Source organism: Anabas testudineus, chromosome 24 (assembly GCF_900324465.2).
Source record: "Anabas testudineus chromosome 24, fAnaTes1.2, whole genome shotgun sequence".
Classification (NCBI taxonomy): domain Eukaryota; kingdom Metazoa; phylum Chordata; class Actinopteri; order Anabantiformes; family Anabantidae; genus Anabas; species Anabas testudineus.
Window position 1 is genome coordinate 15,442,950 of NC_046632.1, and position 18,266 is coordinate 15,461,215.

The window sequence follows — 18,266 nt, forward strand, 5'->3', positions numbered from 1 at the left end:
TTAAGTGTACAGAGATGGAGCAGCAGTTTCTGATCACGCTGTATAACTGTACTGTTAAATCATGTATGTATGACAAATAACTAAAATAAATAAAGGCCTGTTTTACTTTAAAAGCATTACTGAGACCATAATCTCATCTAATTAGATTAAATGACTCTTATTCTGTGTTTTCTGTTCCATTTATCTGCACTTGAGTCAAATACTACGTGATTAAATATCCACCATGGCCGTTTCCTCATTTTCTTATGTAGGAAAATGATTGATGGCAAAATAGCAAAGAATTCCTATTTTGCTGTTTCATGTCCTCATAATAATAATAATAATAATAATAATAATAATAATAATAATAATAATAATAATAATAATAATAATAATAATAATGATGCTCATAATAATGCTGTAAAATAATAAATGTTGGGGTCAATTACGCATTTTCCTTTAAATCCATCACATGTAAACTACATTATTTAAAGGGGTTGATTCATATTTCATAAAGAAAGTAAAAAGAACACCACCCTGGCATTAGGTAATAAATACCATGTTTAACATTTTGAACAGATTAACCTGAAAGTGACTTTATCCCCCCCCCCAATCCTTAGAGGGACTTCCCTGGAGAAAAGGCGCAGGCTGCACACCTCTAAATAAAACACATGGTTTATTATCAGTGTGATAGAAATGAAATCACTGGACAATTAGAAGCATGTCTACCCATCATCAGCACCATGACAACAGCTCTATAAGAACAGAAAAACACTGGATGAATCCTGTCCCCCCCCCCCCCCCACCTGCCGGCTCACAAAGGTCAGGTGAATATAAATAAATATTTACACACATAAATTAATGCCCTCCCTCCTTAAATAACCAGACAAACCTGTTTCACATATAGAAGATGCTCGTCACACAATCTGTATACCCACAATGCGTTTTCTGTGTAAAGACAAACACACACACACACACACTCACTCAAACACACAAACACACACACACAGTGTTTGTTGCCTGCTCACAGCATCTCAGTCTCACTGGATGCAGGCAGAGAGAGCGAAATGGATGTAACACAGTAACCACCATGTCCTCAGGGGAATGAAAAGAACGTAACACAGATGAAAAATCCCTCTGTGCTCTCTGACACTGGCCCACAGGTGTCTTCCTCTGCCCTTTTTCTCTATCAAGCCTTCCTATTCCTCTGTCTCCTCCTCCTCGTCCTCCACCTCAGCCCTGTTTGCGGCAGGCCAGTTGCAGTGGTGTAAAGCTAGAAGTAACGGTGTAACGCCTCTGTCTGTGTGTTTGCCTCCTGCTCGGCTCTCCATCATTTCCCCCCCTTACTTCCCCTGCTTCATTTCCGCTGCTTCTCCTCTTTGTCGCCGGCCTTGTTGCCGGCGTCCCCGTGCCGGTTGTTGGGAGGGTTGTTGAGAAACATCTTGTCAAGTCCTTTGAGAGCCTCGGTGAGGTAGTTCTGGAGGGCGGTGAGTGCGGCGCAGATGGCGGGCGAACCAAAGCCGTGTGTGATGAAGGAGAAGTGGGAGAGGCAGCTCTGGATGCCAGGCTCTAGGATGGGGGTAGGCCTTGAGTTGCCCAGGGGAGTCCTGTCCTGGGCCAGCAGGTCTGTGAACTCCTTACAGAGCTGTCTGCAGGGGAGAAGACACAACAAGACATCAGACTGCAGGGTGTCTCCAAAATGGCTAAATGCTGATACCACTGCTGAGTCCTCCTAGTATTCAGTGTCAAACATGATGAACAGTTAGTCTGAGTTTCCTTGAAAAATTATATCAAATGTCAACAAAACAGGAACAAATAACACAAGGTGCATTTAACTTAACCTTAATATAACCTTTAATATTTTTTGTCTCATGGTAACGGTTTAATTCAGCAATAACACCTAGTGATGCAACACATGCAGGGAATTAATAAGAAGTATCTGATCAAACTAAAATTTCACAGTAGAGAATTTGTTGTTTGAAAATCTAACTAAATACATCACCACTACATCTATTTTATTCCACCACTAATGCTCAAAAACCTCTAAAACACAAAAAACTGTCACACAGTTAAGTGTGAGGGTAAATATATCACAATCTCACAAAGTGAAGAGAAACAAAAATCACGACTGCACCACCTGCTATGTGCTGCCATGCTCTGCACAGCCCTTCAGGTATCAGTCATTGTCAAATAAGAATAAATAGGAATCTGCTAAATGTACTGATCAAGCAAAGTTATCCTTGATATAATCTTATCAGTTAGAACATTTAAAAGCAACTATCTATGTATTGCTGCCAGTGTTTTATGAGTCTGACTTTATCCACCATGTTTTCAAACGTATTTATAATAAAACTATATTCAAATAAAGTGACATGCTGCAGCTTTAAGCTCTATCTCACAGTAGTCTGTGGAAACAACTCAGCAGGGCAGATTCAATAAGTAAAAGTAATGCTAGTAAATGAAATGATGTAATTTTAGCTACCAAAAAACGCAGCACTCATCATGTCTCACACAGACGGTTTATAGTTGTGGCAGATCATGGTTTGTAATGCAGAGCAAAAGCATAGAATATCTGTCAACTGTGTTCTCGCCAGGATGGAAAAAGACCTCAAAACAGCATTCAGACAGCCACTGAAAGCCAGACTGATGAAATTCTTGCAGGTGGCTCAGCAGCTCCTGAAGGCAGCGTGATCCGACCTACCTATTCACGGAGAAAATGATTCACTGACAACCGTGAGCTTAAGCTCGCTGCATTGGTTCTGTGCTAATCGTGATAACACTTAACATCTTTGAAAAGGATGGAGAGAAGTGCTGACTGCTCCCTTCGCTGAAACCATCCCTAGCTTTTATAAATGTGTGCCAGTCCTCAGTCTATTCACACAGCTCACAGGAATGTTTAACTCCATCCTCTTTCTCTTTCCTCTCCTTTGTGTTTATGTAAGAACTGAAGCTCCTCCTGCCGTTACAAAGAGGGGTTCATGTCAAATGCATCAAATTTAGATAAAAAAATCGCTAATTTCCTCCTATACTTCACCTTTTTGACCCCCTTTAAGTGATTTTTCAGTGTATTCTGGCGGTTACATGATCTATTGTTGCATTTATTTTAAAGCCACCTTCCTTTATGTACTTTTGTCTCATTTCTCATTTCCCAGGATGCCTTTGGAAAACAATCAGGACAAGCACCAGCTTGATGCAATCAGCGGCTACAATAAACCAACACTTGGACAGTTTGGAGGCACCATGAGAGCAAGAAGGTGAGTCTTCCAGCTGCTTCTCATTTTCTGGTTGACGTGTCTGAGGGTTTTTGACACTACATACTGACATTTATGTTATCTAAAGTTAGATATCAGTCTCTACTGGACATCATCTTTACACTAATCTATGTAACATATCATGATGTTGATCCTTGACAAATTATTTTCAGGATCAAGACAAATAATATTTAATAATATTATCAAATATTTCAATAAATACTGAGAGCTACAGGTCTAATTCCACATGTTTGATCACTGTAAAAGCTCCAACCCTAATGTGAACATGGTGGCCATGCAGAGCAGCAGCAGTTGTACAGTTTGAGGCCTCGACATAAAGATCAAATATTTAATTCATGACTAATTTGTGAGAGCAGGTCACAAATTGCATCTTCTTCATTTACGTTTTCATAGTAATTTAAATGGTAACAGAAAAATCTCCGCTTCACCTCGTTCTCCTTGTTACATTTCACCAAACCATTCTCTGGTTTTTAAGGCCTACATTTTATATTCAAGAGGCTCCTTCTCCCTCTTTCTCCCTCTCTGATTCATGCTTGCACGCCCCATGCACACACACACACACACACACACACACATTCTGTAAGCGGCCTAAGGGCAGAGCTTCAGCAAATGAGTGACAGGCTGTGCAGGCCGAGCCCAGCTGGGGTTAGGGGAGTAGAGAGGAGAAGCCGCCACCCTGGGCTACACTCAAGGCTCTTGCTGTTGTTTTCTGACGACTTGAAACACTTCACTGCTAAATAATGAATTTCTAACAGGCAGCACCGACACACAGTATTGGAACAGGTTTGAATCCAGGCATCAAACATCCACCACTGAGCACACCGTACATACTGACAAGCACACGAACACACACAGGCAGATGGTTTGTGCGGTGCAGGCCAACAGACAGCACGTTTAATGCAAGACTAAAACCTAGGCGTTCCACGGGGGTCTTTGTTAGGTGGTTTAAAGCTTTACTTGGACTAGAAAACTCACATTTAGATGACTTTTGATTGTGTGATCACGTTGTGGTTCGGTGATTTAATCCACATCAAGGCTGCTGCTCAGCTGATAGAGGTAATCACACAATCCTGGATTCATTTCCACACTTTAACGGCCATAAAAATGGATTAATATAAGTCCCTTCATGAGGACGACCAGTAAAAAGGATCACTACTAAGACCAGAAGCAGAGGTCAAACATACATTTGCAATCTCAGAGCTCATATTTTATAATGTGCCTGATCTGTGTAGATCACATAAAAGAGGGCAGCATCAAGTAAGGTTCATCTACACTTGAGCTAAAGGTCATTCTGTGAAATGGTGTAGCTGCACCATGAAGTTGCTCAGTCAAGTCATCTTGTCGAGCTGTTTTAAAAGCTTTAAGTTGATGCTTTGCCACTTTTGTTTAATCCTACTGACATGCTGGACTTCTGCTTGTTCTTTTTAATGCTTGAATTTATTTTTATCAGCTTTTTAAATTACAGGTTAGACCCATTTTGGGATCAGTGTGTTTCAGTAGGAAAGTCTGTTGTCCTTTCCAGATGTCAGTGTTCACTGTGTGACTCAGATAAAAGCAGAGTTTGCAGGAGACTCTCAGTGGATCTTAAAGACGCCTGTGGTAAAGTGAGAGCTGAACTTCACTATATCCAATTCACCAGAAATATTTAGAGGAAGAGCGTCAGATTTTTCACAGTGGATATAAAATGTGAACGGTTACGTAATTCAATTCAACAGCAACAAAAGTATTTTTTTGCTGCAAGTGGAAATCTTGTCAAACGGGGCCTGAGTGTGTCTGTTTCAGATCTGGGACCATCTGCTGCACAATCTGAGGGCGAAATATCCTGAGACATTTGTCTGCATCTCTGCTGTTGCACATTTCCTTCACGCTGCTTTCTCCTCTTGTGCTGACAGAGTTGTTTTAGGGCCACGACCTCTGAACTTTTTACCTTCCACTGTGCCCTGCTCTGTTTCCATTGTGTCCAAATGGCTAAACTCTTATTTTAAACCATTCAGCCTCATGCTTCAGTCCCATCTCCACTGGAATCCCCCTATATGCTGCACTGCAGACATGTATGATATCCTACATGACAGATTTCACCTATTAAGGCGATGAGGGAACAGAATCTAATCAAATGCTCCATCAAACTCACTTTGTCGCCAGCAGCATGTTTTTCCGCGTGTGCAGCTCGTTGGGGTCCGCATGCTGCCGGTTGAGGTACTCGCTCACGGCTTTGGTGGGAAACTCCGTCTCGCAGATGTAACCGAAATCCCGGGCCAGGTGGACCGCTTCACCTGGGGGGCAGGTGTAAGAGAGATGTGTGGGTACAGGCAGCAAAGACAAACGTTAAGCAACAGATTGTAAATATTTGAGTGGATAACGGAGGTTTGGGTTTAGTTTCTATTTGCATAAACGACCTCACACCCAAACGTTTCTTTTTCTTGTTTTTCTGTTTGCTGGTTGGTTCGTGAGCGCTGATGACGCGTGTTCTGTTCGTGCACTATGTTTATATATGTGTTTAAAACGGACTTTATCTTTACAACCACTAATTCATCCCAAACCAAACGGTTTTATTGTTGCATGGGAAGTGGACGCGATTTTATTCTGCAGCCAATAAATTAATAACAATAAAGGACTCTGTTTTTTAATTGTTACACGACTTCCTGAGAATAAATAAAAATAAAATAGTAACTACATTATAAAATGTAAAGATCGTTTCTATATATTTGTTTAAAGAACAATGTTGTTTAGTTGAAATGACGAATTATATAAGATAAGCAAAAAATCAACAAAGACTGCCTTTAATAAAAACAATTACTTCCAGTATTTAAATTAATTTGCAGACCCTGACCATGTGTCTCCACTTGCTCAACTTTGAATATTAGTTTTTCTTTCACTGCAAAAATAATCTAATTTTCCATCTTTTAAATCCAGGGACATAATCGAGCCTGTAAGGTCACGACCTTTGCAGTGCTGTTCTCAATGTTGTGTAAACTGGGAACTTGAGTTTATTAATTTTATCCAGTAAAGATCTGAGAGATGTTTGTTTTCAGAAAACTATTTCAGTCTCAGCAGCGACACTGAACGAATGATTCACCTTCGACTAGAGATGTTAGTAACGTGACGTTGGCAGCTTTGCGTCTTCCAGCAGGTAAATTGAGTCCAATCTTCTCCAGCTTTTCTCTCAGACACTTCCCACCGTTTTTGGACTTTGCTCTGTAGAAGACAAACAGGAAAACGCGTCAATGGGTGTAAATGAGCAAGTGCAGCTGTAAATGGCGCCACTGTTGAGAAATGTGTAGACAAATGCGTAAAGTTCTGGTTTAGGCTGCTGTCCTACCTTCTCAACACGCCCCCCAACAGGGAGGCGTTGAGGCACTCGGGTGGGGACAGTCTCCTCTGCACCTCCCCTACGGTCACTTTGTACTTGGAGGTGGAGCTGAGCAGCGACAGGCGGCCCGGTACCGAGCAGAACACCTCGTTGATGTTGACGGTCACTCCACCGATCAGCCCGTCCTTGCCCAGCATGAGGGAGCCCACGTTCTTGGGCGGCATGGGGACTGAAAGAGGCGGGTGAGAGGCAGCGTGAGTGGAGGCCTTCAGCATCAGGGCGCAGCATCCTGACGCACATCACATCAGTCGGACTCGGCTCAGTGTGCAGACCACGCGCGCTCAGAGGGCGGCCCCGGCCTAATGAAGCGCCCACGCGCCGGGCATTTACTGTTATTTAATGTCGCGCGACATTCTCATTACAATATTATCGATTGTTGATTGGCTCGCGCTCCCGAATCGCATTAACCACCTCCCCGTCTTTTCTCCACGGCCGGTTTAACTCCCACCAGCAGCACTGGATGCTCCTTCATCCCGCTAATGCTCGTCTTAATGGCGTAAAAAAAAAAAAGGAGCAGCCATCCAGCTTCGTGCATGCGTGCGTAGGGGCCAGTGCGCGGGGGTTTCTGATGGCTCCGCGGGGGATAATACCGCAGATTAGCTCTAAACGAGCTCACGAGATCTCGGTGAGCGGTGCCATTTATTACATCAGCGGCTTAAATGCCCCGCGGGGAGCTCAGTCACTCAACATCCCGTAACTAAATCAGCGCACATCATCAGGGCTGCAGCCTGTCAGCGACACACTGCCTGTCAGTCAATATACTGGGATCGTTAACCCGCCTTCAAACTCATCCTCCGCGTTCTGGATCCAGAAAACAGCCAAAAACCTGGATCCAGTTTAGAGCCATGTCTCAATCTGAAGCTGTGTGAATTATGGTGTAAACACCCCCTAAAGTCTGTCATCAACTGCAAATTATCATGATTAAATTAATGTTTTTAAAGGAATATTACATTTTTATGATGCTGCTGGGATTATTGATAATGATGCTGAGAGAGCAGAGAGATTACAAAGTGTGGGAGAGAGTTGGTGTGTACCTTTCTTAATTACTGACTGGTCCAGGATGTTGGTTCCGTTGGCGTCTTCAATGGTCTGTTAGGAGAAAGATAAATACGTTTCATTAGTCTGATTTGTTTTTCTTCACTTTTCATTTTATTTATTTCTTGTATGTGTTTGAATCGAATTCAAACAGTGCTGCAGCATTTTTATAAAACATTTATTTCAGGTTGCAAAAGCGGAAAAATAGACGTCGTTAAGTTTTTTTTTTATCACGCATCAATCAAACGTTGTTTCTAATAATAACGTGACTTTTCTGCAAGAAGCCAATCTCACAAATGGAAAACCTCGTTCATCATCCTGCGAAATTACTGCGTTTTAAACAGTCCCAAATGTCATCAGTGCTTCACACCAGTATAAAAAAGGGGGAGAATAGAATATTTGTTCAAACTAAATTTGTATGAGGTTAATAAATGTATGACTCAAACATGGAGAATCAGAAATGAGAACCTATTGTTGAGGTTAAATGGCGAACAAATCGTGATGTGGTGCCCGGAGGGGAAAAGAGGGGAAGATGAAATCCTACATAACACAAAACCAAATCTCTGCTTTATGAATTCAGCACCTTACAACAAAAGCCGTGCAAATAATAATAAAAAATAATAATAATAATAATAACAACAACAACAATAATAATAATAATAATATAATTTCTGTAGGTTGTAAAATTTAAAGGTTTTCAAAACAAATTAGCATTTTATTGAATTCAGTTACTGAAATATAGTTAAATTCCTACATTTCATCAAACATGTCTCAGGTTTCCTGTTGTGGGACATTTGAGCCCTGAGGGGGCTGAGTTCACTGACCTTAACTGTAAGAGCACGGAGACAGTGAAGGGGACTGTCAACAATGACCAATAACCGACCTTTCTTCTAATGGGACCCTGCTCCTTTTATTCATTTTATTTTATTTGTATTTTTTGTAAAAGTGCCATCATAATAAATGTTATAATTTTTAATACATAAGCACACATTTAATTCCCTCTGCTACTCAATTAATATTCAGTAAATGATTTATTTTGTCTCTGGGACTGAGACTGATTCCACTATAAGTTGAAAATCATCACTGCTCTCTAACCTCTGTAAATCTCCCGTGTGATCTTTGACTCACCTGAACATCCTCCATACCGTGCAACCCATGCAGCAGTCCGTCGCCCATACCGGGATCCAGTCCCGGGTGTGCGGAGTGCAGCAGCACGTCGGGCCGCCGTACTCCGCCGTAGTCCCGCCGTGGGTCCAGCCCGGACAGCTGAGGCAGTGAGGCCCGAGGCTGCGCCAGCAGAGCGGAGCTTTCCATCCGGTCCCCGGCGGCGTCTTGCCGCTGCCGCGCCCCCCATGCGCCCTGCTGGCTCTGGTGCAGGGAGTTCAAGGAGTACGGGTCGCTCACGTGGGAGTACGGGTCCTGGCTCTGGTAGTGAGCGAGCGGCTGGTACGGCGGCGGGAAGTACGGAGGCTGGAAGTCCGACGAGGGTGCGTGAGACAGCGGCGGCGCGCTGGAGTAAGGTCCCGCATGCGATACAGAGCCCAGCTGGGACAGGCGCGAGCTGTGGCTCGAGACACCGTCATGGCGGTCCTTGAAGAGGGTGCAGAAGAGAACAGAAAAAAATCAGCTCTTTGCAGAATTGGATCCACATTTGAACGAAATGAAACCATATGGAGGCCCAGCATCACGATGCATTTATTAGAGCATCGCCTCTGGTGATGTAGCCAGAGTAGCCTAACTGGCATTGAATCTCCTGAACAAAAAGCACACAAGAGCCTGGAGGGGAAACGTTACAGCCTAATTTAAAGCGTCTCACAGCAAATATCTGCGGATTCACCATTTACACAAACGAATACTGGAAAATACTGAGTGGAGAAAACTCACCGCGGTGGAGTAGGAATGAACTAACATCTGTAAAATCTCGGCTGGTGTCCCGAGCGGCTCACGGTGAAACAGCGGAATAGTGAAAGCTGCTCTCGGCCCAGATAACCAAACTAATTCCAGGTGAAGGCTGCGCGTTTGTATCTGAAGGCTCGATCTGGTCTAGAGCTCCATACAGAACCTTCCTCAGCCCGGAGCTGCCGCCGCTCTGAGAGTGAGCACCGAGCTCCCGCCTCTACCCCCGGTATACGGTGTAATTGTTATTCATGACTGAGACTTACAGGAATATTAATGTGCGCAAGGCAGGGGACTGGCGACACATGGAGCGTGAAGCTTCTCGCGCAACCGTGAGTGACGTTTAAATTCCGTGGAGAGCCAAAACGACGCACGAACAGCAGGAGATGGAGGAAGGACTCTGTCAAGCAGGTGAAAGCGCACAGGGTGTCCACCACCGGGAGGAATTCCCCATCAGAGAAACACGCACTCTGGGGCCCTTTTATCGCAGAAATCCGTTGGTCGCCTTTGGAAACACTTGCGCAAACCGGTGTTAAAAGAAAACACGTAGCCAGGTTTAGATGACAGCAACATAAACAGGGCTGCTGTGAATCATATTGGGTCGAGCATGACACTAATGGCACCAGGGTCAGAGGTTTTGTTCCCACCGGGTGCACTCGGCCTCTGTGGAACAGTCAATGCACTTTTACGCACAGACGCAGATTAACTGCGCTGAGTTATTTACATCGTAACTGCAGTTTTCTCCTCTTTCGTCCAACACTCCTGAAATAATAAGGATAAAACGCAGGGGCAGCTGCCTTTTATTGTCCTAAAACGCACTCGACACACTGCAGGGCGCGTGAAGAGCTCGTGTAAACGGTGTCACGAGTCAAAAGAAGCGATTAAACTTTGCGTCGTGGACCGTTCGGCCCCTCTTTGCCCCTTGGACCACTTGTTTAACAACACTGTCCCTCCCCTCCCTCGCGCCGTGGGAGAAAAGCCATGTGCGGCACGAGACAAGGGCTCCCCACCGGGCTGAACCGAGGGGCCTCGCGAGCTGCTCTTTCTTCTTGGGCTTTGTGCTCGAGCCCATTGAGCGCGAGCCGACCGGAGCAGCACGGTGGCATCTCGACCACATTGTTGTGGGATCAGAGCCAGATGATTCTCTGTGATCCACCTTCATCCTGCTCGGACCCGAATAACATAAAACGCTGTATTTGTTATTCGATTATATTTTAAACAGCGTGTTTGTTATTTTAGACATTTATCCAAACCTGGAATTAATTTAAGAGTTTTAAATTAGGCTGATCTGAAGCAAAGATTTGGTCCGTTGGTTTAAAATAAATTAAATTGGTGATATTTAGAAGATGAAACTGCTGTTTTATCTTTATCTCGTGTGATTTTTTGTTTCTGTTCTGCCTCGTAATGCAAACAGTGAAGGGATGTGCACTGTAGTCACAAACATTAAATATAAAATAATACAAAAACTGAGAGAGAGTTCGCGCAATGAGCCACATTTCAAGTCTGATCGAAACTATCGTGTAGTCAAATTTCCCTCGGCTCATTTTCACAGCCACCACATCACAGAATAACAGGCCTGCAGCCTCCTGCAAAAAACAACTTCGTTAAGTCAGCAACGTCTCACACTTCACTTATCCCCCAAAATCACGTCTCACAAGTCGTTTTCCCCAAGACACAAACCGCTGGACGGCGACATTACCTCATAAATATCCTCATACTTGACATTCTCCACTAGTTTCCACAGCATGGTCGCTTCTCCGGTGTCGGTAAACCGAATGCAGCCAAGTGAGGAAGGGATGTCTCAACTCTCTCTCTCTCCCTCTCTCTCTTTCTCTCGCTCTCTCTCCCTCTCTCTCTCCGCCCTCTGTAAAGTCAGGCTGCAGGCTTTGTGAATGGGGAACCCCTTTGAAGACGCTACTACTGTGAAGGATGTAGGGCGGGTTGACAGCAGCACGCATCAGCACGAGAAACACCAATTAAACACTGTAAATTCCCTTTTTATACATTTAATCAAATCCCTGCAACAATCCAAAATAAAATCCCAGTGATTTGGACAAAGACTTAATATTGGACACACATGAACAGCTACTGGAAAGAACTGAATCTGACCTACAACATTCAGAGCAGGTAGATAACTAAATATATAAAGATTAATTTTAAAAGCTGGATTCAGGGTTTATGGGTTATTTGTGTTCCTGATAAAGTTCAATATGTCAAATGTTCAGTCATTTGGTGCCATGATTACAGGTGTTGGAAATGTTTTTTTATTTACTATATAATTGTTGAACAATGCTGAGATCTCATCTCTGTAAATACCACAACACATGATTATTAAACCAGCAGCCTCTGTTTTTCTCGACCTATCTATTTATATTTTTCCTCTAACTCTCCTCCTGTCATTATTTTTTGTTGTGCCTGTCTGTTGTGTTTTCATAATACAATTACAGACGTCCTGTATTGGCCTGAATATAAGATGGAGTTGCAGGACGCTTTAAAAATAAAACCTGAAAATGAATCAAGTGACCCTCTCTCTGTCAGGTGGTTGCTGAAATCCATCATCAGCTGACTTGATGTTGAACATGCTGAATCTTTGGCATCATATTAGAGTTGTATCATCTAAACTGTGCTGCAAACACACACGTGCACTGATTTTAGGCTGCAGAACAATTCTTTACATCAATTTTATTATTTTTATCAGCCAATAAAAGCTTAAAGCAATAATAAAATATTAGAAACACGTGGGGAAAAAAACGTTAAAAACTCAAGAGCAGAGTTTGCAAAACACAAAATTTGAGTCACTTCTACAACTTTTGGTCACAGCTGTAACATATCCCCCCAGTGAATCAATAGTGGGAACTTACATCTCAGGAATTTAATGTTTATCTCATTCCGTCAGGTATTTCACATCCCACACTATATACGATTTGGGTTAAATATTCTTATTTGGCTTTAAAAATAGTCTGGTGAGATTACAAACAACAGTATTATTGTCCAGTCCAGAGCTTTTACTGCAGAAGACGAACTTCAATTCTTTAAATCAGACAATTCTGCTTTCAGTGTTTTTTCTCTTTATGAAATTCTATGATCTGCATATAAAAAGACACAGAAGCTCTGTCTCTTAACTGCACTGTATTCATAGCCTCTGCTCTATGAACTGATAAATGGAAAATGAATAGATTGTCTGACACACAATATATATTTATAAAAATCAAATCCAGTTTCAATCTGTAATAAGCAGCAGATGTTCCTTTTGATAACTGTCACATTCCTCTGCCACCACTCCTCAGTGGATTTGTGGATGTGTGTGTGTGTAAATTGCTCCACCTAGTGTCATGAAACCACACATGCATCCACCCATCAAACCTGCACTGAGAGAAGAAAACTGCTCTAAGTGTGTTGAGATCTGTTATTTAAAATAAAAATCAAGTGTCAGTTCAAATATAAACGTGTTTCCTTTAAAATCCACGCTCTTGGAGGTGTTCACTTAGTTATTAACACTCATATCATTTTACTTAGTGTGTGTGTGTGTGTGTTCTCTTTGACATGATTTAGCTCCTTTGATGTTTGATGCATTAAGAAGAAAGAAAAACATGCCACTGAGGATCCCAGGCATGAATGTTTAAGAAGAACGGCTGTTCCCATGTTCTCTGGAATGACCCGCTGCCAAATATCCACCCATGCCTCCCCTCTTTCTCTTCCTCTTTCTCCCTCATCCCCTCGTACGCAGACATACCCAAACACACACATGGCAGGGCATATGACTGTCAGCGATGACAGATGTCCTGACAGTCTGGAAGTCTGCAGGCGGGGTTGTGGTTGCTGTCCTGCAGCGCTTTGAAACCCGATGTATCAGCATACATTACACACATGTCACACTAATGCTGCTCTATCTGCTCCCTGTCTTTTCTTTGTAACCTTCGACAAATGAGCCACATTTGTCTTCTTCTCCACCTGATTTCGGTCAGGAAATGAGGCCAGGGAGGGTTTTCATTCCACCTGCTCTCAACTTTTTAGTTGCAGATGTCACGTGAAAGATTCTTAATTTCTATCCCTTTTACCTTTAACCAAAGGTTAAAGGTTGATACAGCTTCCTGCACGCCCTGCTTTAATGCTTTGAGTCACATCTTTTCAGGCCTAGCATCTCTCCACTGCTTCACAATTAAGACTAGAAGAATTATTTAGCTACGTCTTTAAATGTAGTTAACAACTGCTGCTGAGCAAAGAAAAGAATCGGTGCACGTCCTCAATTTCACCTTTTTTTTTGTCTGTCTCAACAGAGAAAACTGAATGAATACATGAATCAGATGACACCATAAGAACATGCAGTGTAGTATTTGTGCTGTAGTTATCATGAAGTGTATGAAAATGTGAATGATCACTTTAGGTTTGGTGGTAACATGTCAAAAACAACGTTTAGAATTCATTAGATGGGTACATGGAGCACCTGCTGTCAGTCTCATATCATTTTAATTGTAGATGTAGAGGTTTTATATAGTTGATCTAGATTGGCCTTATGTTTTTTACATTTTGACTCTTTTCATTTCTAAGTCTCTTATCAGGGGGTTGTAATTGTGCACGTTCAGGCTGCAGTTCAACCTTTGACCACTAGGTCGCACTACAACACCACAGAACAGAGAAGAGGTGGTGAGACCTGAGTTCAGCTTTGATTTGAAAGAGGACCAGGATTAATCCTAGTCTTAAGCCTGTAATTGTGAGTCCTAAGAACGAATTAAAGCAAATGTCAGCAGTAAATAACTGTAAGATCAAATTATATTGAAACAAATTAGATCTTCGATAAAAAATGTCCTTATGTCCCAGTATGAACAGCACAGGTTTAAATAATTAAATGAATGATGGCTGAATTCCAATTGAATGCTTTAGTCTCTGGTTTGTGGTATTGTGCATGAAAACATGGAGTAAACACTTGCGACTTACTGTACTGCTTCCTCTGAACAATTTAGGTCTTGTTAACCCCCAGTGGCTGTGTGGATTTTGGTGGTTGTACAGATGAAACCTGTAAGATGAAGTAAAGTGGCATTGATAGTCTTATTTAAGGAGTCCTTATGCAACAATATTCAAATAATAGATCTGGGCTCGAGTTCCTGGCAGGTTTGAGTGAACTGCACCAGCTGCTGTGGTGTGTGTGGGTTGACAAAAAGTGACGGGGACAGTTAGTAAAGCGGCTGAGGAGGAAAGGCCACGAGTGTTTCTGGGAGTGAACAGGATCAGGACAGAGGAGGAAGAGGTTTTAGCAGAGAAGCAAGGGAGGAGGAGGGTTACAGCTTCAGAGGAGAGAGAGACTGGAGAGACGGGGCTTAGAAGTTAGCAGAGTTTGGTATTCGTGACTGTGGGGCTCAGTCAGCAGGAGTTATAGTCCCACTGAGACAAGGGCTGTTTAATTCACTTCAGTATAAATGGCAGCATTGAAGATGTACATGTTTTAGTATGTTTTCTGCATCCTAAACCTCGTGCATATAAATATACAACGTTATTCATAAATATAACTGGAGTCAGTCACAGAATGAGCCATATTACATACTGAAGGCTGAATAGGGGAGTAGTGAAACATGCTTAATGTAGTGCACTGTAACACAATCAATAGCCAGTGTGAATAACGCATCGCCTTCCCCATGACATTATGCACCGCTTATGATTCATTCTTGTCCGTTTGTCAATTTACAAAAACTCCAGCAGAGGCAACGTATCGATTTCATTTCTCAGCTCATTTTGATCAAGCTGCTTATTATTCTGATGTGGAGTCAGCTGGGATGTCTTTCGTAGGAATTGCATGTTTATCATGCAAGTAATAAACAAAAGTGAGATTAGGCTGCTTTCTCTGAGCGTGTGTTTGCATCTGTGTGTGTGTGTGTGTGTGTGTGTGTGTGTGTTGTGCTCATGTTCATTTGTTTCTGCTCGTACCCTCAAGTGAGATGCAGCAACCATCAAAGAGCTGATTTATAAGAGCTGCTTCGCTTCATTCGCGTCATTCTGCTACATCTTCATACGTAGTGGTTCAGATACATGACTCTGATCACTGATCAGGCTGATTCCTCCCAAACAGCCACTCACATGACTGACGTTCTCCTGTCAGATCATAGGCAAAGCTTAATTCTGTACATTTTCTTCGTAACTGATATGAGCGAAGGGCAATCCTTCCAGTAAATTCCTGCATTTATGCCATTACACCACCCTCCATGGTAACTTAAATCAGTCTCTTGGTGGTCGAACATGTGCATGTTTGGTAGAATTCATTGTTTCCAACTTGATACCATGAAGTGTTTCAATAAATGGGAGCAAACACACGTTAAAAACCACCAGAGTCAGCAGCAAAATGTATAAAACAACAGAACAAGTGGCTAAATTTATAAAAAGGAAACAAATGAAGTTTGTTTGTAGTTGATATTACAGATCAAAATGTAATGAGTGACACCCTGCAGCAGTAACAACCTGTCCTCCTGCGTTCTGAGCACCACCTCTCCAAAACATACAGGCATATGTTCATTGTTCTGAAAGTAAAAATATGCAACTATTGATTTTTATTTCAATGTGTTTTTTAATTAACTGATAAGTGTCACAACCAACTGTGCTTTTGAAAAGCTAATGTTTGACAAATGACATAAATTATCCAATGTGTTGGTTGTTAATCAGCCTTTCAAACATACAGTCTGCTCACAGCTGCAGAGTGTTGCTATTTTGAAAAAACTGCACTGATGTAGAGCTTAAAAAAAAAAAACACCATAGGGGAAAGATATAATTTACCATATGCGTTTATGCATGTTTGGACACTTTCTAATGTTTTACCACTGGTTCCACTCAGTCCCAGCAATGTAACACACTGATTGCATGTGTGTATATTTAGGGGATGACACCATCTGTCAAATAAGAGACTGAAAAATAATAGCAACACTGGGACTATACGTCTTTTTTGCACCTGTGTCACTTCTTTCCTTTATAACACTCTCTTTACTTTTACTTTTCCACCTGAGGCTTTGCTCGTATTGATTCAGAGCGACAAACCAGCACCAGGCAGCACCGTAAATGCATCTTTTCTGATTATGTGTCTTTGTGTTATGCAGCGAACGTGACCTCCTTTTAAATGACTGGAATATTAAACAGAGCAGAGTAAACAGAACCTACAGAGTCCGGATGGAGACGCCAGCAGGCAGCTGCTCCTCTCTCTGTTTTATCATCACATTTTTTCCTTTTTTCTTTTTTGAAATATAAATAAGCAGAAAATCTGACAGAAGTCGCTCATACTGAAAGAAAACACACATGCTCATGCCCACAAAGGAAGCTTTTGAACTTTTCTGTAGGTAGACTCTTCTCTCTCAACATTAGAGGAGAACTCTGACTTTTATCGCTTTAACGCTGTGAACTCGTACGGATAATTCACACATGCTGCCTTTGATCGATACTGCCTCTGTTTAGTCTCATCTTGCACTGTTGCTTCCTTCTTTCTGTATGTATATATGTTTCAATAAGGTGTAAATGAGTTTGTGTGTGTTTGTGCAGCACATCTTAAAACCACAGCAAATAGTAGAACACGTAGCAACTGTCTTTATTGAACACCAGCATTTTAGAAGGTAGGGATTTAACATATATATAGTTGAAAACCTACAAGAAAAGTAATTTAAATATTTATATATATCTTTACAAATGTTCATGAGCGAGGCAGAGAGCTCGTGTCGGCTAAACTTGCGATCTGGGAAGTGTACAAAGATAGACATGCACAGGGAAGAGTAACGATGGCAACTGCAAAGTCACCTTTTACAAAATGGCTGAGTTGGACCCTTCTCTCTCGCTTTCAGTCTCTTCATCTCTCACATACGGAGAGACACACTCGCACTCGTGCACACCCCACTGTGTATCCTACCCCAGGCAGAAGCGTTACATCAGTCCCACCTCCAGGAACAGTCTCTTTTTCCTCTGTCGTCCGCATGGTAAACACATCGGTTGCTATGACACTGATTGTACAGTGTGAAAATAAAATAAAAATGGCTTGATTCAAGTGCTCTCACAGGTACGGGAGGAATAGGCTGCACAATAATGTGTGTGCATGTGTCAGTGTTTTCAGTTTAATCTGTCAAATGGTTGGAAAGTGAACTCATTTCAATTCAATCGACTGAGATTTTAAGAAAAGCTGAACTCTTATTGTTGATATCAGGCACTGCTTCTAATAATCTAATAGAAAACAGATTAAATGATCCTGGGTGAGGACAAGCGTGTGTTTCTGTTGGTATTTCTGCAGGAAATCCACCTGATTTAGCTGGATTGAAACCTTTACTTGTTCAGTTTGTCATGTGTGTTGTTGTTGTTGTGTTGGCAGTCACCAAACCCTGTCCTGGAAAACTGATGTCAGCATGTCCGTGTTCACTTCCTGTTTTCACATTTGATAAATAAACAAATAAAAGTCTTGGATGAGTCACAGCCGTCTCCATGATGAGGCTCCTCCATGTCAGCACACACACACACACACACACAGTCATACAGGATGTCTTATTGTCATTCACACGTCAGGTTGTCTTTTTTGGGACAGTTCAGTTTCAGTGTAAGACAAATAAATAAAATAAATATGAATTGTCTCAAAGAAGACACATTAATGCATGGGATTTAACAAATCCTTCTCTGAGAGTGCACACAGTCACACACACACACACTCACACACACTCTCCTAAATGCAGCGCTCCAAGGCACAGGGACTGGGCAGGTGGGGG

The 18,266-nt window shown here is 42.2% G+C and overlaps 1 protein-coding gene across 5 annotated transcripts; it reads right to left on the minus strand.

Annotated features, from left to right (window-relative positions):
• Positions 1–1,336: 1,336 nt before the first annotated feature.
• tfap2b (transcription factor AP-2 beta) lies at positions 1,337–11,299 on the minus strand. 5 transcript variants are annotated; one of them, XM_026341564.1, is made up of 7 exons: positions 11,252–11,299; positions 8,785–9,246; positions 7,656–7,710; positions 6,571–6,790; positions 6,328–6,446; positions 5,383–5,524; positions 1,337–1,628 (listed from the first exon to the last, which is right to left on the minus strand). In XM_026341564.1, exons 1-7 carry the CDS (start codon positions 11,297–11,299, stop codon positions 1,337–1,339), a joined length of 1,338 nt encoding a protein of 445 aa, XP_026197349.1. The 5 variants fall into 5 exon arrangements, with proteins under 5 accessions (XP_026197349.1, XP_026197348.1, XP_026197350.1 ...); XM_026341563.1 differs by having other exon boundaries at positions 6,571–6,773; positions 7,618–7,710; XM_026341565.1 differs by having other exon boundaries at positions 7,656–7,700; positions 8,781–9,246.
• Positions 11,300–18,266: the final 6,967 nt, after the last annotated feature.